General features: G+C 35.4%; 3 protein-coding genes across 3 annotated transcripts; 2 read left to right on the top strand and 1 right to left on the bottom strand.

Annotated features, from left to right (window-relative positions):
• Nucleotides 1–498: 498 nt before the first annotated feature.
• Nucleotides 499–3,089, top strand: LOC109151071 (thioredoxin-like protein slr0233). The gene is made up of 4 exons (XM_019298981.1): nt 499–778; nt 1,750–1,838; nt 2,191–2,368; nt 2,701–3,089. Exons 1-4 carry the CDS (start codon nt 584–586, stop codon nt 2,764–2,766), a joined length of 528 nt encoding a protein of 175 aa, XP_019154526.1. The 5' UTR covers nt 499–583; the 3' UTR covers nt 2,767–3,089.
• A 3,815-nt stretch (nt 3,090–6,904) lies between these two features.
• Nucleotides 6,905–15,986, bottom strand: LOC109151393. The gene is made up of 13 exons (XM_019299404.1): nt 15,721–15,986; nt 12,954–15,579; nt 10,935–12,830; nt 10,504–10,845; nt 10,141–10,386; nt 9,914–9,976; nt 9,672–9,788; nt 9,273–9,398; nt 9,001–9,153; nt 8,637–8,768; nt 8,103–8,210; nt 7,489–7,836; nt 6,905–7,419 (listed from the first exon to the last, which is right to left on the bottom strand). Exons 1-13 carry the CDS (start codon nt 15,832–15,834, stop codon nt 7,142–7,144), a joined length of 6,549 nt encoding a protein of 2,182 aa, XP_019154949.1. The 5' UTR covers nt 15,835–15,986; the 3' UTR covers nt 6,905–7,141.
• Nucleotides 15,987–17,185: 1,199 nt separating this feature from the next.
• On the top strand, nt 17,186–18,109 carry LOC109151227. Its single transcript, XM_019299146.1, has one exon. The coding sequence runs from the start codon at nt 17,186–17,188 to the stop codon at nt 18,107–18,109; it is 924 nt and encodes a 307-aa protein (XP_019154691.1).
• The last annotated feature ends 7,975 nt before the right edge of the window (nt 18,110–26,084 follow it).

The raw sequence follows: 26,084 nt of genomic DNA, 5'->3' as shown, positions 1-26,084 counted from the left end.
TTGGCCAGCGAGTTTTGTACTTTTGGGTCCTAGCCTCTTCCCCTCATTTTTGAACTTTTTATATATCTTATAAGAGCATCCCCATCAGAGTATAATATGGGAAAATTAGTACACAAATATGCAGCTCAACAACAGATGGGAGAATAGAAAGAGCAATTCTCCTGTAAAGAGTGGGAGAATGGAAGAAAAAAAAAACACACGGACTGCTTGTAACGCGCAGCTGAAGAGGAAGGTCGGGCGCGTGCAATGTGTCGAGCGCGCCTGACGCTACTGATTACCTTTAATTTTTTTTTTTTTTATTTTAAATTCTGTTTTGTTTTTTGTTATTATTGAAGAATAGGAAATTAATTAGTAGCGAGAACGTATGAGTCATCTCAGTGCGGGGACTAAAATATTACAAATACCCAATGCCAAAGTAGGAACTGGAGTGAAGCAAAAGCAAATAGAAACGTGTAAGATATTTCCGACTCAATCATATTCATTCGATCCCCAAGCCAGTCCACTTCATCAACGGTTCACATCTCTCTTCTTTCCTCTATAATAATTACTCTCCGAATTTCTCTCTCGTCCTCGCTCGAAGAAAATGGCGATTTCTGCAAAGGCCGCTGCTCTCTACTCCTTGAACACCAAACACCGTTCAGCCGCCGCGCCGTTGACTTCTTCTTCAACGTCGAAGCTCTCTCGCTTTTCGTCCTTGCAACTCCCTAGACAACTTCGCCGCGTGCGGATTGGATTTCACGGCTCCGATCATAAGTCTCGTCCCCGAACTCTTCCTCTGGTGAATTGTTGCTTCTACATTTTCTTGTGATATTCGTGGATTTTGATTTCGCATCTGCGAGCTTGTTTGTTTTCGTACGATGCGATTGCAACGGCCATTTGTAGTGATTCTTGAGTTACTTAATTTCATTAGAATTACACGTTGAATTCCATTTATAATTTTTAATTATTATATCAGGAAGTGGTTAGTATTTTTTGTTCGGATTTTTATTCTTGACTTGTTTAATTTATTAGAACTACAAGTTGAATTTCATAATTGATTTTAAGAATTATGAGGAGGTGGTTAGTATTGTTGTTCTGATTTTTTTTTTTTTTTTTTGAGTTATTTGATTTTATTAGAATTCTACATTGACTTCCATTAATTATTTTTGAGATTTAGAATTGCAAAGAGGTGGTTTGCATATTTGTTCGGAGTTTAATTCTTGAGTTTTTAGAACTTGGTATCATCTCCATTTCATATATTATTGCTAGAATGTTGAGGAATTTGATTTGGATTTTCATTGATTCTTGAATTGCTAGAATTTAGGTGCATGTGTTATATATCTAAGCATTCTTGTATTGATTTTGGGTATTGATATAAATATTTACTAAATGCTGTGAAACTATATTTACCTTAAATTTTGTGTACTTGATTTGGTGAAAGTACTAGAAATAATTTTATGTTTTGCCATTTTTGAAGTAGGTGATGCTTTTGGTAGTTTATGATATTCAGTTTCTGACTTCTGAACATTGAACAATAGAGTGCAGTTTGTGATTTCCTCTTGTTAGAATAACTGTCTTCTGGATTCCTTTCTGTTACTTGGTGAGATTTTTGTCAATATTCTATTTGATTTTTTGAATTGGCAATTTGGCATGCATCCTTTATGATTTTGGCTTTCAGCAATTCAAGTGCAACCTTCATTGCCTTCTATAACTTGTTAAAGTAGTTTACTTCAAAAGATTCTCACCTAATTTAGTAAACTGTGTAATTAGGTTCAAGCAAAGAAGGAGACATTTTCTTCCTTTGATGATATTCTGGAAAATTCTGACAAACCAGTTTTGGTTGACTTCTATGCAACTTGGTAAGTTATGCTGGGTTTCTGCTGATTTGTGCTCTTCTACTACCTGCTTCCTCTGCTAATAACTTATGAGAGCATGTACATGGTTTTATAGTCCTTGTTCTGTTCCATCATTCTGCATGTGATTATAAACACTCAGTAATGAGATTTTAAGTACTTGGCAGTGTCTCTTATGATGTGACAATGCTTTCTGAAGGATCATCCTTCTCTTTTTCTTTTTCAATTTGCGACAACTACTTGCTTTATAAATTAGGACTCGCTTTCCATGATAGAATGGCACAATTTCCGTAATTATCTTGTGTGGAATGTCTTAAGGTTAATTTTATGAAGCATTTATCACTCATGTACACTGCAGGTGTGGTCCTTGCCAGTTCATGGTTCCTATCCTCAACGATGTAGGTAATGCAATGAAAGATAAAATTCAAGTGGTGAAAATTGATACTGAAAAGTATCCTAGCATTGCGGACAGGTACAAAATACAGGCACTGCCAACATTCATTCTGTTCAAGGATGGGAAACCATGCGATCGCTTTGTAAGTAACCAGATTATAAGTCATCTTTTTTTTTTGGGTCCATTTACCCATGTTTTGGTCTACCAGTAAAAGAAGTAGCATGACACAATTTGGAAGTTGCGTATACTTAAATCCATTTCCATCGTGTCCGATGCAATGCTCATTTCTATATCTGTGTTTCATAGAGTTGGTTTTCTTAAAATAAATATCAGAATTGTTAAAGTTATATTATGTTTTCCCCTTGTAGGCAGGCTTGTAGCATGAATTGATCACACTTTGGTGGAAAATTTCTTTTCGATCACACATCTTTGATATATTTAGTTTTGTTAATAGCCCTAATGTGTTCATTTCAGGAGGGTGCACTATCAGCTGACAATTTAATCAAACGTATTGAGGATGCACTCAAGCTTGTACAGTAGCTGTACTGAATCTCTCCTCTCATCTGTGCAAATATTGTGTTTCCTTGCTTCCAAGTTTGGGCAGAAATGCACAAGACCTATTTGATAGGCCATTCAAGCTTGGTTTTAATTGAATTTGGTCCTAGCTTTTTGTCAAATTCCTGTTACTTGGGGAAAAGTGATCACGGTTGGTTGTATTTTTTGATGTGATAGTCATTCAAGCTAATTTAATTTTTACCGAATTAATCATTGCTCTTAGGTTTATTTTTGCCACTGTAATTTGGATTGTTACATTTTACAGTGATAAGCTTCACTATTCTTCCCCCAAGCTTGGGTGTCTTCAACAACTTGTCAAAATTTCATATACCACGGTCTACCATACAAGTTACATAATAAGTGAAGTTAAATTTTGTATTTTTAACTTAAATCTAATTTTTAATGCATAAATAATGTATAAATATATTTCATTAATCTCAAATTCTCAATGACCAAGAGGGAACTCTAAGAATTGTAATTTCCTCCAACCAAACCATGGAATTACAATTCCATGGAGTTTGATAGCAAAGAAATTACAATAAATTTTTTTTTTTGAAAGGAAATTACAATAATTTTTAATGCATAAATAATCTATAAATCTATAAATATATCATTAGTCTCAAATTCTCAATGATCAAGACGGGATTCTAGGAATTGCAATTCCATGGTTGCAACCAAACCATGGAATTACAATTTCATGGAGTTTGGTAGGAATGGAATTACAATTCCATCCTATTAATTGGTTGAGGAACCATAGCTATCTTCATTGTAGTTTGGTTGCATAGTACATAGAGGAGAAAAGGAAAAATAGTGTTTAAAAGTAAAATGGGAATAAGATGAATGTCTGATTTCGATGGAAGGGAAAATGTAATTCTTAATCTAGCTATATAAACGAAACGTCGAAACCAGTTAAGGAAGAAGATGACTATTTGAACTTCCTATTTTACCCTTCTAGTTTGACGGTAAAACAGACTGAGGACTATTTCGGTTAATGTTTGCATAGTTGAGGATGTAATTGGACAAGTTTTTAAGTCTGACCAAAGTTGTGAAATTCTAATAATCGAGGGACCAAATCGAGGTATTGACACTTTTTTTTTTTTTTTTTTTTTTTGGAAAAGTAATTGAAAATAGCTATCAAGCTAACAATTAAGGTCTCAAAATACTTGGTAGTTGAAGGATTTGTTCAACGGAGTATTTTCAAACCAAAGTCAATAAAACAGAAAGTAGAGTAATCTCGAACTACACTTAGAACTACTAATATAAAGAGTGAGAAACTTTGAAGACTTAAAATCTACAGGAAATGAAATTAAATTGACACAACATATTTGGTAACGCAATTCAGAGTAACTACTCCTACATCAGGGTGGCATTCCAAGGAATAATCTACCCAATTCCTCATTCAATTATAAAAGATTCCAAGACTCATTCATAGTGAACACGAAGTTTTCAAATCGAAATTACAACTAACGCTTAGTTTGATTGGGCAATGAACTTTTGTGAAGAATTGGCTAATTGGTTTTCCGATTGATTGGTATTGAGGCTCCCATCAACAACAGCATCACCCAACTCTTGTCATGCTTCCTTGAAACTTACAACCCGAAGACTATGGACATATTCATGACTTGATCTCTAATGATGATTTAAATCTTAAATAGTTAGTTTGGAATTTCATGTCATTAGTTTAACGCATTAATTGATATCTTGAGAGCAAAGATCTCTATAAATTCTCTCTTCTAGTTTCTTCTCAACATCCATTTGATCTTTTATATCAGACTTCTAGAATTTCCTTAACGACTTCAACTTCCTTGAACTTACTTCTGAACAGGTTGATATATGGTTCAATTTCTTGAGTAGTTCTTGGTCTTGATCCTGCTCTATCAAGATGTAGTGCAGCTGTCCAAAAGGTTTACATAAGCTAAACTAAAATGTGAACAACTTCTTTGTTTCATAAAGCTTAACAACTCAGAGGAGAAAGTACTTTGATTGTTTTCTTCAAAAGAATATTTTTATTAACAATAACATATTTTTCAAAAAAAAAATTATTAACAATAACATAAAAATCGTTTTGTAGTATATAGCATATAGTTCAAATGAATACCAAATTTAAGCATAATGACCACATGAAGTGTGCTAAATCTTATTCATATTCATATTGGTCAAGTAAATCTAAACAAAATTTGTAGAGGATTGAAGTTAGTATTAGAATTGGGCATGCTCGACTCTTATCAATCTATAACTTAACTTGGTTATGAAAGTCATATGATGTATATTGAAGAAAGCATAAAACAGAGGGAAGAGTACGTGCTCCAAGAGTGTAACAACTAATTTTTTTTTTTTTTTTTTTAGATCGAATGATACATTTTTAATATTTGCAAAAGCTAAGGAGGGGGAGGCATAGAACATATGCAACATAGTGGATAAACTCAAGTGTTTGAGAAAGGGGTTGGTGTTTAATGAATGTATGAAAGGAGAAATTAAATATTATTTATATCGAAGAGAAGTGCTAAGTACATATCCATGAGTTGCTTTGGGAGAAATTGAAAGATAGCAAAAGGCACATGGAGGATTTAGGGCTCTTAACATTGCAATGCTTACAAATTAAAGATACCATAATTGAACCTTTCCCATGTTTATTTTCACCAAACAATTCAACAAGATTAAATTGAAGTTTAGACTTTACCAATAAATCTTCTATTTTGTTGTGTGTGTGTGTGTATATATATATATATATATATATATATATATATATATATATATATATATATATATATATATATATAACATAGTTTTTACGGAGATATATATATATATATATATATATATATATTTTTTTTTTTTTTTTTTTTGGGTGTGAGCTATTGGTGTTTATTGCAATATTTTGTTTGATAACCGTCCTTTGTAAGGTCTACATTCTTTTATTCAAATTAACATTTGTTGGAGAGACATACATACGTACAATAGTGTGACATTCAAGAATTTTTATTTTTTTTTTGAATGCGTGATATTCAAGAATTTAATTGTCCCACATTGCTTTCAAATGGATCTTTTATTCACCTTTTAAATAGAGTTAATTATCAAAATGATCCATTGACTATAGTGAAATTACCAATTTAGTTCTCAATAATTTTTTTGACCAATTAAGTCCCTCAACTTTAAAATTCTTAATCAATTTGGTCCTCCGTCAGTTTTGCCGTTAGACTTCCGTTAATTTAGGGCCAAATTGATAATTTTGATATAGTCAAGAGACCATTTCAGTACAAAATCATGCTTGAACTATAAAGAGAAAATTTCTAAAATGATCCTCCGACTATGTCATTTTCTCAAATTGATTATTTGAATTTTAATTGCACCCAAAGTAATTCTCTGACTATAGTGAAAACCTTGAATTACCAGTTTTACCTCTCATTTTAACACCCACTTAACACCAAAATTAACAGAGAACCATTTTAGCTTAAAATTCAATAGTCGGAAGACCATTTTAGGTGCAATTAAAAGTCAAGAAACTAATTTATAAAAAAAAAAAAAAAAACCATAGCCAGATGACCATTTTGGAAATTATACTTCTACAGTTTCCTCAAATTCCCAACAACATTATCCCACGATTCAATTTCAATTCAAACTGTTAGTTATCAATTCCATGTTTCAAGAAATCAAAAATGAAATTTTGCGAGAAAGATTCGATTTTGACTCATTGAAACCAGCAATTTCATATTGAACCTTTATTTTTCTTAACTTTCCAATTTGTATTTTCGAAATTATCCATATTCAACTTTTAAAAAGTTTTTTTTTTTAAAAAAAAAAATTCTAAAACAACTTAAGATCAAACATTCAGAATTTGAAGTTAAAGAAATAACAATAATAATAAAAAATTTAGGCTTGTATTTATTTTAAAATTTAAAATTATTTATATAAATAATAATAATAATTTTAGACTTGCATTTAATAATTTTTTTTTTCAATTTTCTAATCCTATATTTTCGAAACCGGAACCGTATGGATTCCGGTTCTATAGTATTCAATGTAATTCAAACAAATAGTTCCAACCAAACTGTGTTCATCTCTAATCTCTATCCACCATTTTGGTCAAAAAAGAATAAAAAAATAAAAAATATATTGAGTACACTTTCACTCAATTATATGCATTCTGCAGAAAATCTTGAATCTTCAACACAAAGATAAAAAAACACTGCTTAAGTATCTGTCAGATCACAAACCATTAGAAATATTGAGTACACTTCCACACAATTAGCATGAGATATGCTTGCACACCATACAAAGATAAATTGGCTTGGATACACACAATAAACAAAATATAAAAGCACTGCTAAATACTTTATATTTCAAAATATTAGCATATGTATCAATTTTTTCCATCATTCCACTGCAAATCCTTCAAGGGTCGACGCGGATTTTCTGGTCTGGCTGCTGTTAAAGTGCCAATGAGCCCCCCCTTGAGAGCTGGAGCATTCTCTTTCATGTCCACTCTAATGGGTTTTTTGTAGGGTGTTGCATGTATCAAAATGCTTCTTGTATCACTCTTTCTCAGCAGGGAGTTTAACTCCCCGTCCCCGGAGAAGAAGAGGCTATTTGCAGTTTGTTCTTCTCTTGAGCCATTCTTTTCAACAAGTCCTAAATCATACAAGGGTCATGCTAGCTTCCTCGTTTTAGTCAGTAAAGTAGATATATTATGGCTAAAACATTGCATACCTTTATCACCATCTGAATCAATTTCTGCACTAGATTGGAGTGTTGGTTTCAGACCTGGTTCTGAGCGTTCGTTGGATTTGGAATCAAGGTCATTTCTTTCGTCCGTGATGGCGTGAAGTTTAGATGGAGAATCAAATAAGAGATAGCTGTTTGCTATTATTTGGTCATTGTCAACCATAGCTGTTGGGCACCCTTTTATGTCATCCTTCTTAATGTAGTTGCATTTGGAACTAGTACATATATTTTCCACATGTGATTGTTGGGCTTTTTCTTCCATATTCCCTCCAAAATATAAGTTCAATTTCAGATTGCTTGAAGGAGAAAACTCGGCACCAGAATCGGGTCGTTCTGTCATCAACAGAAACAAATAATTTATCCAGTGTAGAGCATCATAAAAAAGAGCAAAAGCATTTTGATCAGTTCTTTTGAAGATTGTTAAGAGTCCCACATTGATAAAATAAGACAGAATATATGGGTTTATAAGGCCATGGGTTAGACAGACTAATTAGTTGGATTCAATGGTTTAGTGTGGTTTGGCCTATGTGCATTACAACAATAAATAAACATAATAAAATATATAAAATTATCTGTATAATGCAAAGTAAATTGCTTACCTGCATAGGATGCCTCAATCATTTTATCCATGTAGAAGTCCTTGGCATTCTCTTCATCTGTACCTCTAACACTTTTGGGTGTGGAAAACAGCAGTCTAAGTTGATCATCTGTGATTAGGCAAATAAGATACTGCATATTTAAATACTGCTAGAGATAGCAAGAGCAAATTTCCCATCCAAAATGAAACATTTGAAAATAAACCTTGCCCATTGTCAATTGTTATAGAATATATATTTGATAATATAGAATCTCTATATATTAGGCAGTTTAGGGATTTAGGTAGGTAGGACATAGCACCTATTTATAGGGCTTTGTATTCTCTATATATGACAGTTTGAGACAATATACGACAACACATTAAAAACTCTTTCTCTACACTTTCGTAACATCAATAGCGAACTTCAAAGGAGTAATGCAATGTGAAGCTTCATGAACAAAAGTGGTGGTACAGTAAAAAAATTGTAAGATACCCTCATGAAACAGTGAAACACTCAACATTGCAAATAGATGGCAGTCCAAACTACTTTAGATACCTTGTTCCAGAGCATCAAATTTTTCTATACATTCACAGAGGACTCTGTCCATTTCTAAGCCATGTGTACTGTCATTTTGAGAAGTGCTTTTAATGCTGGTTGGTGTAGAAAACAATAATCTGAGTTGATAACCTGTCATCAGGCAAATAATTCTTTAAAATGTAAAAGAAATTGAATTGAGAGATAAATTTCCTGTATTTCTGAGTACCACAATCAAAAGCATCGTTACAAAGAATGAACGGAACAGCAATTATAAAAAGTAAAAGTATTTAAAAGAAAGCATCCTATTCCTCATGAAGTTGGAGAAAGAAAACTGCATTCTGAAGAAAGTGGTAATATATTCAATAGCTTCAAGTTTACTAACCTTGTTCAGTGCTATCAGATCCACATTCACAATCAGAGAGGCATCTATGACTTTCTAAGCCATTGGTGTTGGCGCTTTGATCTCTGCACTTATCATTTCCATTGGGGCATGAAACATCACCACAGGTTGTAAACAACTTTCTGAGTTCGTTACCTGTTATTTGTTAAGATTTGTGCAAATTAAATTCATCAAAGCAGAAAATGTAGATGAGGAATAAAAGTTCCTATAAATACAATTATAAGAAATTAAGAATATTGATATAGTTTGGTTACCTGCAATGGAAGCATCTGTGAATTGACCTGATGTTTTGTTGCTATCCATGTAGCAGGCATTGGCATTCTCTTCGCAAGTGCTTCCATCTTTGATGGGTGTGGAGAACAGCAATCCCAGTTGTTCTTCTGTCAACAGACAAACAATATAATTTAAGTGCATAAGAAATTGAAGTTAAAATCCATTTTACAATCCTAAATGCCACAATATAAAACTTTGCACTTCATTATCACTGCACTTGGAAGGAGAAACACAATATGAAGACTCGAGATCAAGAACTCCAGGAACTGAATCTGAACCGAACTTTTAAGCTAATTCATCATGAAACAAGTTTGATGAAGCAATCAAGTCTATGATTAAGTGATTGGATATCTAATGTTAATATCCACTATTTTACTAACCAGATTCCATAACATCAGATCCATCTTCACATTCACATAGGGCTCTTCCTGTTTCTAGACCATTGGAATGGGTTCTTTGATTATTTATTTCAGTCCCTGCATCATTTGCAAATTCTCCTGTTAAACATGCCTTTACATGAACTCAACTAAAATATGAAGCAGATTGAGTTTAGCTAAGCAATATAGTCCATTATATTAGACTCTATTAGTTTCTTAAGCACTAATGAAGGTAAAGAACTAACCATGCTTCTGCAGATTAGACTCTGAAGGAGGAAAATGCTCATGTTCAACATTATTAACAGAACCTGTTGAAAACAAAAAGGAACTTGTATCAGTAAAATGCCTAAATAGCCCTTTGAGATTAGTAAATAACTGGATGCTGATTAATCTGATACTCTAAGGACATAGTGGTGTTATGTGACTACAAAACACTCATAGAGAGAAAAACAAAAAGCTATCCCAGTTTAACCTTCAGCATTGCTGCCTCCAGCTTCTTGTAGGCTAGTCTCACTTCTCCTTTCAGTTGCATCAGATACTGAAGGTTTACCATCATTATCAGGGGCATCCACCTGAATGCCCTGATCCTCCAAGTCTCCATCTTTAAGTATTTCTTCTCCTTCAACAAAGACAAACTCAATACTGTTTCTAAGCTTGCTTGATTGTTCCCCAAGTTGCAATGCTTTCTTCCAATCCGCAGTACTAGCAGGTTCTGCAACTTTACCAATGCATTTTCATTATTTAATTTGATACAAATACACACAAAAAGGGAAATGGATATTGGACCTTAATTAAGAACAGTTAAGAATTGTTAATTTATAGAGATATCCAGCACCTATGTTCTCTGCATTTCCTGCATGAAGCTCTAGTATGGAAGCATCACATTTATGCTTTTCACTTGAATCAACAAAACCAGCTTTTTCAAATCTTTGGCATCCATCTTCAAGGTTCTCTCCAGGTCTATCATCTAGGGTGTCCTGTAGAACATCATTGGACACTTTCATGGTGGCAAAGCTATTGACACTGTCTGCTGCATTTACAGCCAGCTTCTTTTCACCTGAAAGTTCACCTCTAACAGCATGTTCAACCAATTGAAAGGTAGAGCCTATGCCTTTGCTCAATGAACATGCATATTGAAGCTCTGCCACTTCCTCAGTCTGCTTCTCCTCTGTATCCGCTGCAAATTAGTAATAAAACTTTAGTACTTTTCTTGAATAATTAGAATAATCAATAATCATAAAAAATAATAATGAAATAAAAAATAACCTGTCAAATCTGATTGATCAATACATCCATAGGCCTTAGTTGGGGAGATGATCTCATAAGGAACAGTATCTTTATCAACATTTATGCCATCATATGTTATACTGTGAACAGGATTATAACCAACTAAGCCACCCAGTGACTTCTCAGCATTCTCTTCCAATGAAATGTTGACTGTATCAGAGAAGTCTTTTATTTCATCTACAAGAACTTTTTCTTGATCCTCATGATCATTGTCAGAAGTAACAAGTTTAGAGAATGATTCCATAACTGCATTCTCCAATTGAGGGCTATTCACTTCTTCCATCTCTTTTTCTCTGTCAACATTTACACCACCATATGTTTTACAGAGACCAAGATTATGATCTACTAAACCACCCAGTGGCTTTTCAGCATTCTCTTCCAATGAAAATTTAATTTTATCAGAGAAGCCTTTTATTTCATCTACATGAACTTTTTCTTGCTCCACACGATCAGTGTGAGAAGTAACAAGTTCAGTGAATGACTCCTTAGCTGCACTCTCCAACTGAAGGCTATTCACTTCATTCATCTCTTTTTCTCTATCAATATTTATGCCATCATATGTTTTACAGAGACCAAGACAATGAACTACTAAGCCACCCAGTGGCTTCTCAGCATTCTCTTCCAATGAAATGTTGACTTTATCAGAGAAGTCTTTTATTTCATTTACAAGAACTTTTTCTTGCTCCTCATGATCATTGTCAGAAGTAACAAGTTTAGAGAATGATTCCTTAACTGCATTCTCCAATTGAGGGCCATTCACTTCTTCCATCTCTTTTTCTCTATCAACATTTATGCCATCATATGTTTTACAGAGACCAAGATTATGACCTACTAAGCCACCCAGTGGTTTCTCAACATTCTCTTCCAATGAAATGTTAACTTTATCAGAGAAGTCTTTTATTTCATCTACAAGAACTTTCTCTTGCTCCACATGATCAGTGTGAGAAGTAACAAGTTCAGAGAATGACTCGTTAACTGCATTATCCAATTGAGGACTATTTACTTCTTCAATCTCTTCTTCTCTGTCAACATTTACGCCATCATATGTTTCACAGTGAAACACATTATAACCTACTATGCCACCCAGTGACTTATCAGTGTTCTCTTCCAATGAAATGTTGACTTTATCAGAGATGTCTTTTATTTCATCTACAAGAACTTTTTCTTGCTCCACATGATCAGTGTGAGAAGTAACAAGTTCAGAGAATGACTCCTTAACTGCATTCTCCAATTGAGGGCTATTCACTTCTTCCTTCTCTTTTTCTCTATCAACATCTATGCCTTCATATGTTTTACAGTGAACAAGATTATAACCTACTAAGCCACCCAGTGATTTCTCAGCATTCTTTTCCAATGAAATGTTAACTTTATCAGAGAAGTCTTTTATTTCATCTACAAGAACTTTCTCTTGCTCCACATGATCAGTGTGAGAATTAAGAAGTTCAGAGAATGACTCCTTAACTGCATTCTCCAATTGAGGGCTATTCACTTCTTCCATTTTTTTTATATTGCCAACTTTGGGGGAGGACCTTTGCCTGGTTTGCTTAGCTGACTCTTCAAATTTTTTGCTACTCATAATAGTATCATCAATGAAGCTTCCAGAATTCATTGGTTCATTGAGGATATCTGTAACTTCTACACAAGACAATACAGCAACTTGAGTGCAGTCCCCAATCTGTAGTGATTTCTTCTCCCCATTACTCATTCTGTCTTCTGCTAAGGAAACTTGGGTTTCTGGACTTTTTTCATTAGCTATGTTCAGTGGCTCAGCTATTACAACCATTTCATTTTCTCCTGCAATTTCATCTTCTTTGCCTACAGATTCAGCATAGCCAATCTCTGTCAACTCCTCTTTCTGCATCTCTTTTACACCAGCTGAAACATAGACAGAGAAAAATTATGTCTTTACATGAATAGAGATATAATCATTAATCTCAAATATACTAACATGTAAAGTACAATAGACCATTAGCTCTTTAACAATCAATACATTCTAACCTGTCAAGTACAATTGACCATTGGATCTATAGCAATCGATTGTGGAGTTGGCCTCAATGGAAGCACTATCTAAGTCAACATTAAAGTCTTCAGATGGTTCTTGCTCAGCCAAATTAGCAACTTCTAAGTCATCCAATGAATTCTCTACATTCACCTCCATTGAAATTTTCACCATTTCAGCAAAGCCCTTTGACTCAGTCACTGGAATATCCACTATTTGGACTTCAGTATTAGTGTGTAAGTCAACAAGGTCAGAACGTGAATACTCAACTCCACTAACCAATTGAGGAATTTTTAATTCCCCCACTTCTCCTATTCTGTCACCAACATTGTTAGGAGAAACTTGATTTTTTGTATGTCTTGTCTCTTCAGATTCATTTCCTTCCAAGCAAGATTCATCCATAAGGGGCTCAGTACTAGCTGGTTCTTTTGTGGTTTCTGTATCTGTTGTCCCAGACAACAGAGCAACATGGGTGCATTGCTCATTAATCTTTGTTAAGTCCTCAGCTATGGAAACTCCCAATGCCATATTTTTGTTTCCAGAATCTCTGTCTTCACCAACTGGTTGTACAATTTTATCATCTCTAGTAGCATCAACCCTTAACTGTTGGGAAGAAGTTTCAGCAGGTGTGCTCTTCTTATTACATGATTCTTTTTCCACTGCAGCATCCACAGTAGCATTGTGAATTCTCCCAGTTTCATCAGAAGCATTCCTTCTAGATGTCCTCATCTCTTCTGCCACTGTTCCTTCGTGTTCATCAAATGATTTGCTTGAGTCGTTGCTTAATTCCCTGCTTGCAACAGTTTTGCTAGAATCAACTTGTCCATCAATGGATGAATTGCAGTAAAACATAACAGTTTTATGCTTCAGCCCATCAGCTTCAGACATCTCATCATCTTTAATGACCTCCACCTCAAGACTGGCATTCGAAGTTGAATGACTTGATAAATTTTGGTTCATATTTTGATGAAAATTTCCAAAGGTTGTCCGGGATTTTTGTCCAGTAGCTCTTCTAGGTGAAGCACTTGTTCCTTCTCCAACTTGATTAACCACTTCTAATCTAGTCTCAGCTGCACTTTCAGTTTCAAACCGAGTGTTAAATGAAGAACTTTTAGGTGAAATACTTCTTGGTTCTTCAACTTGAATAAGCACTTCTAATCTATTCTCATCTGCAGTTTCAGTTTCAGACATAGCACCAAATGAGGAAGCTTCTGTCTCTTTGGCAGCTTTCTCAAGCAAAGGCATCATAGAGTTTTGTGGGCTACTTCCAATTGTAGCTTTTGCTGGTTCTTTACCAACTTCATTTTTTTCCAAAGCTGCAATTTCAGTTGCAGGCATAGCCTCAAGTATAGATGCTTCCACACTCTTGGCAAACTGACTTCTGGTTTTCTGCTCCTTTCTAACCATTTTGCCTTTACCAATTCCCTGGTATGGATACTGTGATTCATCCATTTTGGCTGCAGTACGCTTTGATCTCCTCAGTCCCTTGTTTAGTTCCTCTTCAATCTGTTTGTTTTGAGGACCTTCCTCACCAGATTTCTCATTTCTCATACTTGTTTGTCCTCCCATTTTCTTCAATCCTTCATCAATGTCCTCACTAACTGCAACCTTTTTGTTCCTCAACAATCTCTTTGTGCAAGCTCTGTTTTCGCCATTACTAGCATTAGAAGAAGCAAAACTATCTTCAGCAATCTTGACTCCAGCAGCCTCCCGTTTACAAGTTTTCGCTTCCAATTTAATCTGATTTCTTCCCAACCTTACCTTCCCAGAGTTTTTGTTCTCATCAAACATTACTGTGTCTTTGGCAAGTGTAACATTCCTCTTTGATCTCCTCAGCTCCTTTTTGGGTTCCTCCAAAACATCTTGACTTTGAAGAACTTCATGACTGCCTAATGGACCTTGCTTACTCTGTCTTCCACTTCTTCTCAACCCTGCATTATCATCCTCTCTTTCTTTTTTCCCTTCCACTGTTATCTCCAATTCTGAAGCTTCAACTTCTAAAAGTGCCTGCTTTCTATCCAACCTTCCCCCATTATTGTTTTCATTTTTACCAACATCTTCATTATCCTTCTTAGCTGCATTCCTCTTAGATCGCCTAAATGCACCTTGAGGTTCCTCGCCAATCTGTTTACTCTCCGAAACATCCTCAATCCCTTTGGCACTACCCGGGTTTTGTTGCCTTTCTCTCGACCCTTCATCTTGCATCTCTCTATTCCTCAATGCTCTCCTTGTGGCTACTCTAACTTCATTATCAGAAGATAATTTCTCTACTCTACCGTTACCATTCGACCCCCTTTTGGTTACCTTCTTCTCAGCATCCCCACCATCCAAAATTGATAGTCCCCGTGACCGGGTGACTCTAACCGGGCTTCTCTTTGCTGCTCTTCGGTTTAGCTCAACACTACAGGCATTCTCAAGAATCAAGCAAGAATTGCCCATCCTCGATTTCCTCCTACACCCCCTTTTTGCAATTGATTTAGTGAACTCAATCAGCTCATTTTCAGGGCTAAACCTAACTTTCTTGGCCTTCCTATCTACACCATCCGAATCATTTTCACACTCACCATCATCCACCGCCTTCAAACACGACCGCCCACGAATCATGGGCTTTTCTTTTTCACTTCCCTGAACAAAAGAATTACGCTCTCAATCAATCTCAAACATAATATTTCTAGTTTTCTACCCACTCTTGGGAAAAAGACACTATCTACTTCGAAATTAGCTCAAAATTAAAGGAGCGGAAGGGGAAGTCGAGAAATGGGTTACCTTAAAAATGGAAGAAAGCCTGTTGGCCATTTCGACATTCGATAAATTCGCAGGAACGCCATGGTTCTTGCACAGCTCTTGAAGTTCCTTCCTTTTCATGCTGTGAAAATCCATCTTTCGAAATAAAAATAATATTAACTAAAATCAAGAAAACATCAGTAAAAAAAAACCCGAGAGCTAGGAAATGCTATACTTTGGATAAGGTATGAGATTATGAGACAGAATTTTAGTAGGAAAAGTTTAGAGAGGTTTCTTGGGTTTGGTATTCAAAGAGGAGAGGAAGTTTGAATTTGAATTTTGAATTTAAACTAAAACGGCTCCTTCCCGGGTAATTTGTCGATCTGAATTCCGGAAGGTATTTCACGTGCACCAGGCACGTGGGACTTGGAGAATAGTAGCGCGTGCAAATGCAGCTTTGCACAACTCAAACGAATAAAGTTGAGTAAACTACCATTTTAGTCCCACGACTATGGCGAAAGTACCAAATTGGTTCTCGACTTTTTTTTGACCGATTAAGTCATCAAGTATTCAATTTATGCGATATGGTCCTCCGTCTGTTTGGGGTTAAATCACCATCTAATGTGAAGGTATAATAGTACTTTCACTCTCTACTTTGAGGGCATTAGGGACCTTTCACTCTTTTGTTGTCGCATCAAATTTTTCACGCATGAATACATTATAGGGGCATTAAATGGTATAACAACTTGATATTTGTCTAAAAATGGACCCTAGCTCATGGTATAACAACAATTTCAAATCGGAGCTAAACTAACAGAGGACTAATTGTTGTTATACCATGAGCTAGGGTTCAAATTTTAGACAAATTTTTTGAAATTGTTGTGGTCCTTCCGAGTAATGCTTTTTTAGACAAATATCAAGTTGTTATACCATGAGCTAGGGTCCACTTTGCAAGGTGGACCTTGGTTCTAAACGACGTATAAATTGTACCAGTATATTTTTTGTATTGGAATTGTAAACTTTTAGAATATAAATTATGTTTCTAAGTCAAAAACACATAACAACGGTAGAAGGGAATTGTGAATATAATACAGGGTCATCAAATCCTAATATATTAATACTTTAATAGTGTGTGACGGTAGTATTTGAAAGAAATTTGTGAATACAAAAAAAGGTAATCAATTACATATATGTTAACATTGTGTGATCGTAGCGTACAAATTATAAATTTTTAGTAGATAAATTATGAACATTTGAACAATGGTTCACCTTACAAGGTGGACCCGAATTCACGTAATCATTTGTGACAAATATCTTTGACTAATATCTCATTTTTTATGTAAATTATATCATGATTTAGACCCTGGTCCAAAATGGCATCATTTCTTACCTTCTCTTTTTCCATCGTTAACAACGTCAATCAATATAATCATATTCTCTATGTTTCAAATTGCCTACTACGGAGAATTTACTTATAAAGAGAGTTGATATTGATCCAACTTGTGCAATGTGTGGAGTTGAGCATGAGAATCTTGTGCATTCTTTGATCACTTGTGGTTATACGATGAACATTTGGGCACGATCCAACATTCCAATCCCCAATAGTGCCACAAATATTTTCAGTGATTGGTTTAATGATTTGTTGAATATTTTAGATGATGATGGGATTATTTATGCAGTGGCTCTCTTGTATTTCATATGGCGAACGAGAAATGGAGCTGTATGGGAAGCAAAGTTGCCCAGGCCCCAAAACGTGATAGCAATGGCGTTGTCATCCGTCAATGCATGGAAAGAGGCACATCCCGCTCGAAGAAGTCCGCAAGCCATCACCACGATGCCGGCTGCTATTTTACCGCCAGTTGCGGCAGTCTACTGCCCGAGGGAAGGCGCAGCAATTATGGGAGAAGGGGAGGCCGAAACACTGCCATTATCACGGGAATTTTCAGCAACCGTCCAACACAATACTACGCACAACGGGAGGAATCAATGTTATTTCGATGCGACGTACGATCCAACAACAAACAAGGCAGCAATGGGGGCTATTATATTGGATTCACGAGGATGCTATGTGTCGGCGATGACCACCCCTATCATGCACTGTTTTTCGCCCTTAATGGCGGAGGCTTTCGCATGCAAAGAAGCTTTGTCATGGCTCAGACACCGAGAAGAAACAGATATAGACCTCTACACAGATTGTTTGGTGCTCCAACAATATCTTTCGTCTACAACACACTCATTGCGCTCTTATTTAGGCTATGCCATTGATAGTTGCAAAACTAGTATGGCATCTTTTGATTACTGCTTAATTCATTATGTTCCTAGACTAGACAATTATTTAGCGCATACATTAGCTTCTTCTGCAACTAATCACCTATCTAGTATGTACGCGGACTTAGACCCGCCAGACTCTATTTCAGCATATTTCGAATAAATGCCGCACAGGCTCTTTTCAAAAAAAAAAAAAAATTGCGTAAATCATCATCTCTACACATCAAACTGTGTACATCTTCTACGGAGCGTTATGTTGTGCCCATGCATGGTGCATCTGGATGCAAAAACGACGTCGTTTTGACGTCTAACTTTTTTTAAAAAAAATTTAGAATTGCATAACTACACATCCATAATTTAATCACATCCATAATTTCATAACTATAAATCCAGAATTGCATAACTACACATCTATAATTTCATAACTATAAATCCAGAATTGCATAACTACACATCCATAACTTCATAACTATACATCCAGAATTGTATAACTACACATCCATAACTTCATAATTATAAATCCAGAATTGCATAACTACACATCCATAACTTCATAAACTACACATCCAGAATTGCATAACTATACATCTAGAATTTCATAACTAAAAATCCAGAATGAATGAACTAAAAAATGAATAACATAGTGTTGTTGCTGGGAATCGAAAATGATTTTTTTTTTTAAGTAGGACACGCATTTTGACAAAACGACGTCGTTTTTGCATCCGTGGTGCATACGGATGCACAACATAATTTGCCATCTTCTACTCGCTACCGTTATCATCATCGAAATCATCTTCCTCTGCCTCTGATAGAGTATTCGCCCTTTTATTGACGGGTGTTTGGTTGAGAGGAAGGAAAGAAATTGTAATTCGGTGGGAAAAGAATAAGGTAGGAATAATGTAGGAATTCAAATTATATTGTTTGGTAGGGAAAAATAAAATTATTGAGGATGAGAAGAAAAAAGTGGTATAAAAACTAAAATGTCATTGTGTAATAATAATAATAACAATCAACAAGGGTATTTTTGTTATTTCTTACACTTTTTCCTTTTCCCAAAAGCATTGAATTGCAATTCATTGGGGTACCCCATGAATTGCAATTCAACAAAAGGAGGGAATTGCAATTCCATGAAATTACAATTCCTTCCAACCAAACACTGTAATTAAAGCTTTCATTGAATTACAAGTTAATTACAACTAAATTACATCCAACCAAACACCCCATCGAGTTATGGAGGGTGCATGTGATGAGTTAGAATTTGACATTGGCGAAACTTCTTCAATTTCATGTTTTTTAAAGGGGAAATGACATTTTTTCTCCCTGAATTATATCCTTATGTATCTACATTAGTCCTTCAATTATTATAAAGTGGCGGTTTTTCTCCTGATATATTAAATGAACATTTCTACTCTTAAAATAAATATTTTATTTATTTTTATTCTTTTACAAATTATTGCTTACACGTAGGGATGACCACGGTTCGGTTCGAAATGAACTAGACACTATAGCAATCAAATCGAAAATTTTCAGTTATGATTCAGAACCAAAACCCAATATTTGGGTTTCAGTTTATTAAAATCGTGAATTAAAAAAATGGATCATGAACCGTAAACCGTGAACTGGAGGTTTGAATCAGAACAACTACTAGCATTAGCTTAAAAATTAGAATTATAATATTTGTAAATATTGTATGTTCTTTTTCGCATTTATTCTGATTATCACATATAAGTATATATAACCTAAATTTGATTTTGATTTTGATTTTGATCGTAAGTTCACGGTTTCTGATCCAATTTGAACTGATGGTTCAAGCTTTCTTTTAAAATTTTATTTTTTATTTTTAAAATATTCTAAATTCAACAATTGATGTATTTTATTTTTTCAATTCAAAACATGATGGCAGTTTCGGTTCGCGATTTTAATAAACTCTAAATATCGGGTTCAGTTCTAAATTGTCATCAGAACCTTTCTGTTTGGTTACTATAGTGTCTGTTCAGTTTGAACCAATTTGTGGTTATAATTTGTTGGAGAAAAAAAATAAAGGAAATATTTATTTTAAGGGTAAATATGTCCATTTAACATATCAGGAGAAAAAACAGTCACTTAAATAATTCATGGGGAAAATGTGTCGTTTTCCCTTTTTAAAACGTTGGGTTTGTTTTGTTTTAATGTGTGTTCAAATTTTTATTTGTTTTTTATGTTTCAAATTAATTAGTTTAATATTTATGTTAAATTTGATTCAAATATAATTTGCTTGTTTCGGTGTAGGTTTTAATTTATTATGTGTTTAATATGTGCTAAGATTAACAGTATATTTTTAATCATTTGTAATTAGACTTATGAAATTATGGTACTGTTTTTGTGAAATTGTAGAATCAATTTTTGTGAACTTATAATATATGCTTTATGAATCTTCAGTAATTGTTCAATGGAATTGTAGCTTCAACTGTAGTATCTGTGAGAGATAATAGTGACTGTCATAACTCATAACATATTATGTACATACTTTTTTTTTTGGAAGCTACTGACGCTATTACATTGTAGTATCTGTTCATCTATACTTTTTTAACCTATTGAAGCACAAAGAGTCAACACCGCCTTCACTGAGACTCGATCTCATGACCTCCCATTATGTACATACTCTTATGTTTATGTAAGGTTGTTTAGGACCCATCCAACCTGATTAACCCGCCTGACACGTAACCCAATATAGCCCACGAAGAAGGTATCCGACTAAAAATCGAATTGGACCGATAGTTCATGCGATTTATTTAAATTCATGGTGAGGGTTGGATAATGGATATTTAACCTGCCTGAATATCCGAACTTTATATATATATATATATATATATATATATATATATATATATATATATATATATATATATATGTGTGTGTGTGTGTGTGTGTGTGTGTGTGTGTGTGTGTGTGTGTGTGTAAAATGGTCAAATCGGCCTCCTAAGTGAACCGAATAATGCAATTGTCCCCCTAAGTAAAAAACAAAAAAAAAAAAAAAAACTTCGTGTAAGTCCCCTAAATCGGTAAAATAAGTCAATTAAGCCCATTTATTCCTAACTCAGCCGGTAAATGCTTAGTTGTTGCCAATGTGAATGATGATTTACACTATCTATCATAAGTGAAATTATTTTTTAAAAAAAAAACCGCACTCACTCAGATCGAATTAAGCCATAATTCTCTTATCCTCTGCTACCTTCGATCTCTCTATCTCTCTTACGCTCTCTCGCTCTCTCAACTCACAATCGAATTAGACCCTAACTCACTCTCTCAATTCAATCGATCAGTACAAGAGACAGGGAAGTACAAAACTATTGATAATAAACATTGAGACGACTTTGCTTTCGTGCAAAGAGGTAAGAATCGATTGGAGCTCGATTTGATAGTGTTGAGTTTATTGCATATTGGTTTGCAAATTTTAATTTGTTAATAGTTGTAGTTTTCTGTAGATATTTTATTCACAAATTTTTGTGGGAATGTGTTGTGTTGATATGTGTAATGCTAAAAATTACTGCATTCTACTTTAAATTATTGCTTACTTGTTTTCTGAGCATACTTACGGCTTATTGCTTGCAATTCTACTTTAAATTAATGCATTCAACATACAATTAATTTAAATTACTGCATTCTACTTTAAATTACCGCTTACTATTTGCATTCTACTTTCTGTGCAGAGGTTAATTAATGTGATCTAACAATTATTTTCAGAAGCAGGGCAAAGAAACTGTGCTCGACATATTCATGCAAATTAAATTGGAGTAAAAAGCATAGAGGCATGGTGTTCAAGAAACTATTCTGGAAATGTGCAAAGGCAACAACTACCTCACAATTTGATGAAGTTGTAAAAGAATTGGCAAAGAGAGACCCTAAAGCAAGTGAGGATTTGCTGAAGTACCCACCCAAGCTATGGTGTAAAGCATTCTTCCAGCAGAATGTTAAATGTGATGTTGTAGACAATAACATGTCGAAAGCTTTTAATGGCACTATCGTAAAAGTAAGATCAAAGCCTATAGTGCCAAATGCTTGAAGATATCCGTGTTGCTATGATGAGGCGGATTCCTGAAAAACGTAGGTCTTTATATAAGTGGCAAGGAAATCATTCTGGCCGAGGGCAGAATTTGAAGAAATTGGAGCTCCTATACCAAGGAGAATGACATGGCGTCCCAAGAAAATAAGGAATCGTGAGGAAACTGAGCCACGTCATTCTAAGATCAAAATATCTATGAAAGGAGGATCAATTAGTTGTTCCATGTGTAATGAGAGTGGACATAATAAGAGATTTTGTCTTTAAAAAAAACAACAAAAAGTACACTGTCAGAGTATTGAAAATTTAGTTAAGATAATGTTTTAGTGGAGATTTGGTCTGCAATCTACCCTAAACTATCATTGTGGGTTCTAACATAATAGCATTTAGACTGTCTGCCGTGATTCCTTCTCTAAATGTGATGTGCCCTATGTATGAATTTTGAGCAAATTAAAGAGGCATAACATAATCATTTAAATATTGTCATTTTGTAAGGATTTCATTCTCATTGCACATCAAAACATCACAATACATTTTAAGAATGAGTTAATTCCATGTTTGATCCTAGATTTATAGGTGACAGTCACTTTTAGTCTCTTTTTATCAAAACATCACCTTTTGGTCCTACTATTATTGTGACATGACCAATTTTGGTCCTCTATCAACAAAATTGTTGAAATTTTGTTAAATAAAATGACATTTTGATCTTTTTAATACAAAGTGCGTTGACCTGTTATATATTTTATGTTTATTTTTTTAAAAAAATTCATAATTGAAGAGCGAAATGCTCTTGTATTTAACGCAATTTCAATTGACACTATTTTTTCCCACCCAAACCTCTAGTTTTGCACAAATGTTTGTGCCACAATGCACAGAATATCCGTGGATTCCACTCGTTGGCCTTTTTCCCCATCTAACAACATATGCACAGATTATTATGCTTAACTTCACAGAATATAGTGGCCAATATAACCGTCCAATTTTTCCAAACCTTATAGCATAATCACAGTACAACATGGTACAGTGCACAGAACTAGAAAATCACCCCCATAATACAGTAGGTCTTGTCTACATCTCTAATTTCCCCAAACAAATAAAATATGCACAGGTTCTTTCTTTATAATATAATTATAAATTTGTTGATTTTTTATAATTAGGAATAAGGGTCAAATAGACCATCGAACTGCACAGGATAATGCAATTAGGCCACTGAATCTAAAAAATCAACAATTGGGTCCTTAAACTAATCAATTTCAAACAATTCTTCCAATTGAAAGGTTTCCAACAGGTCAACAAGTCATCCTCCCAAATTAATTATTTTTTAATTATTATTTATTTATTTATTTTTACTTCGTCACTATGACTCGACCTTGGCGCCTAAAGCTTACAACTTGTCCACACTTCCTCTCACAGCACACACTATCATCTTCATCATTCTTCCTCAACTTCCAACACAGCGATCTCTTCAATAGTTTCACAAATGTCAGCGACGAAATCGAGCGCGAAGAAGCGAGTTTTGGAATCGGAGCAGAGCAGCCGAAACCGGAAGCGAGCCATCCTCGAAGAGGACTTCGATGCCGATCTCTCCGAAGATATCACTGTTCTAATGTCGGCATTGAAGCAGATAAAAGAGAAAGCTCATAAGGACGATCAGAAGAAGAAACTGCTCCGACCGTTGAGAGGAAGAAACTGCTCCGGCCGGAGTCCTATTTGTTTTTTTTAATAATTAATTTTTAAACTATTTTTTAAAAAAATAATTAATTTGAGATGATGACTTGTTGACCTGTTGTAAACCTGTAAATTGAAAGATTTGTTTGAAATTTGTTAGTTTAGGGATTCAATTGTTGATTTTTTAGGTTCAATGGCCTAATTGCATTATTCTGTGCAGTTGGAGGGCCTATTTGACTCTTATTCCAAAATAATATATTATCACTTTTAAATGCACAGTCCAATTACGAGATTACCCTTATTCATTCAACTGTTAAGGAAATTCAAATAAAATGCTATTAAATCTTAGCCAGTAGCTAGTGATCCCCCCCCCCCCCCCCCCCTCTCCCCCGGTAAATTGGAGCATGCAAATTCTGTATGCCCAGTTTAGAAACGAAATGGCGAAATAGGGAGACCGGTAGTGGCTTGGTGAACCCGACCGCTACTTGATTTGAGGACAACAATGACAGTAATTTGATTAACCCTTGGTTTCGCTTTTCTTGGACAATGTTACAGTCAATATCGATGTGTTTGGTGCGTTCATGGAACACATGGTTCTCGGTAATTGCTATCGATGACTTGCTATCATAATACATGGTGGCTGGTTTGTCCATTTTTACTTGCAGGTCTTGGAGGAGAGTTGTGAGCCACTGCACCTCACAAACTGTGGCAACCATAGCGCGATACTCGGCCTCGGATGATGACTTGGACACTGTAGCCTGCTTTTGGATCTCCATGAGATCAATGCTGGACTAAGAAACATACAGTAACCCGTGATTAACCTCCTAGTTTCACTGCATGATGCCGAATCGAAATCTGAAAAAAATTTTGAGCTGCATATCCATATTTGTAGGGTAGAGAAGACTTTGACCTGGTGAGGCTTTAATATACCTTAGCACACGATGAACAGCGGTCAGATGTTGATCTATGGGGGGGCATTTACAAATTGGCTTAATTGCTGTATGGGAATGATATGTCAGGTCTTGTGGCCGTTAGGTATAGTAGCTTCCCTACCAGTCTTCTGTAGGTACTGGGATCTGCAAGAGGTTCACCATCAAGGTTGAGTTTCATGTTTTGTATCATTGGGGTGCTTGCAGATTTGCATCCAATGAAACCAGCGTCTTCTAGAATCTCCAGTGCATATTTTCGGTGTCACAAATTTAGACCCTTCTTGGTTATCTTTGCTTCAATCCCTAGGAAGTAACCAAGGGCTCCCAAATCTTTGATTTTGAATGTGTTGTCCAGAAAGAGTTTCAGTTCCTGGATGAGATCCAACTTGGCGCTTGTGAATAGGATATCGTCAACATAAACGAGCAAAGCAATGAAGTTGGCAGCATTCCCTTTGGTGAACAGAGATGGATCTGATTTAGATTGCATGAACCCGATACCACACAACGCATCACTCAACTTTGCGTTCCACTTCTACTGGCTTGTTTGAGGCCATATAAAGATCTTAACAGCCAGCCGACTTGGTTAGGTTTCTCATTCTGGAATCCCAAGGGCAACATCATGTAGACTTCTTCATTGAGGTCCCCGTGGAGAAATGTGTTATTGATATCCATTTGGTGGATAGGCCATGCTTTCGAAACTGCCACTGCAAGGAATGTACGAATGGTTGTGATCCTTGCAACCGGAGAGAAAGTTTCTAAGTAATCTACCCCGAGTTGTTGGGTATAACCTTTTGCAACCAATATTGCCTTGTGCCGTTCTATTGTTCCATCTGCGTTTAGCTTGGTTTTGTAGACCCATTTGCACCCTATGGGGCTCTTGCCAGGAGGGAGGTCTGTTAGCTCCCAAGTCTGGTTTTGTTGTAGAGCATCAATCTCTGCATCCATTGCTTTCCTCCAGCACTCGTGCTTAACAGCTTGGGAGTAAGTTTGTGGCTCATTGATGGCAGTAACGGCCATTGAGAAAACTTGGTGTGGTGTTTCAAGATTGTCATAAGAGATGACCTTTGATAGGAGATGAGGGGTAGTAATCACAACAGACTCACAATAATAGTCTTGTAGGCGGCTTGGCACGTGACGCTGCCTGGTGGATCGTCTTGGCTGTGTAGGAGATGTATTTATGCTTTCATCAATGTTGTTTTGGGCGGAGTGTGAGGAACTGCCAAAGTCAATTGGAGAGTGACTAGTCGAAGACTTGCTATTATCCATTGGTTCATGTACAACATTTTCCATTATTCCATCATCTCTATTATCCAATGGTTCAAGGATAGAGTTGTTGTCTTGAGTAGTCTGCATGGGAGTGGGGTGATCTGGAATACTGTGCGGCTAGCTGGTGTTCAAGGACCCCTACTATCCATTGGATTATTAGCAACGTGTGTTTGATTGTTGTGAGAAGCATGGAATTCAAATTCCTCACAGTTGAATGTGGGAATTATAGGCAGAGG

Source organism: Ipomoea nil, unplaced genomic scaffold, assembly GCF_001879475.1.
Source record: "Ipomoea nil cultivar Tokyo-kokei standard unplaced genomic scaffold, Asagao_1.1 scaffold2283, whole genome shotgun sequence".
NCBI classification, from domain to species: Eukaryota; Viridiplantae; Streptophyta; class Magnoliopsida; order Solanales; family Convolvulaceae; genus Ipomoea; species Ipomoea nil.
Note: the sequence above shows the minus strand (reverse complement) of the source record. Positions and strands in the feature narration are given on the sequence as shown.

Bases quoted from the DNA above. Each gene is read 5' to 3' on its own strand.
- LOC109151071 (XM_019298981.1), top strand. From the start codon at position 584: ATGGCGATTTCTGCAAAGGCCGCTGCTCTCTACTCCTTGAACACCAAA. The intron at 779-1,749 runs GTGAATTGTTGC...CTGTGTAATTAG, and splicing joins GTCCCCGAACTCTTCCTCTG to GTTCAAGCAAAGAAGGAGAC. The intron at 2,369-2,700 runs GTAAGTAACCAG...TGTTCATTTCAG, and splicing joins GGAAACCATGCGATCGCTTT to GAGGGTGCACTATCAGCTGA.
- LOC109151227 (XM_019299146.1), top strand. From the start codon at position 17,186: ATGTGTGGAGTTGAGCATGAGAATCTTGTGCATTCTTTGATCACTTGT.
- LOC109151393 (XM_019299404.1), bottom strand. From the start codon at position 15,834: ATGGATTTTCACAGCATGAAAAGGAAGGAACTTCAAGAGCTGTGCAAG. The intron at 9,977-10,140 runs GTTAAACTGGGA...TGTTTTCAACAG, and splicing joins TGGAGGCAGCAATGCTGAAG to GTTCTGTTAATAATGTTGAA. The intron at 9,399-9,671 runs GTTAGTAAAATA...GTCTGTTGACAG, and splicing joins ATCTGATGTTATGGAATCTG to AAGAACAACTGGGATTGCTG.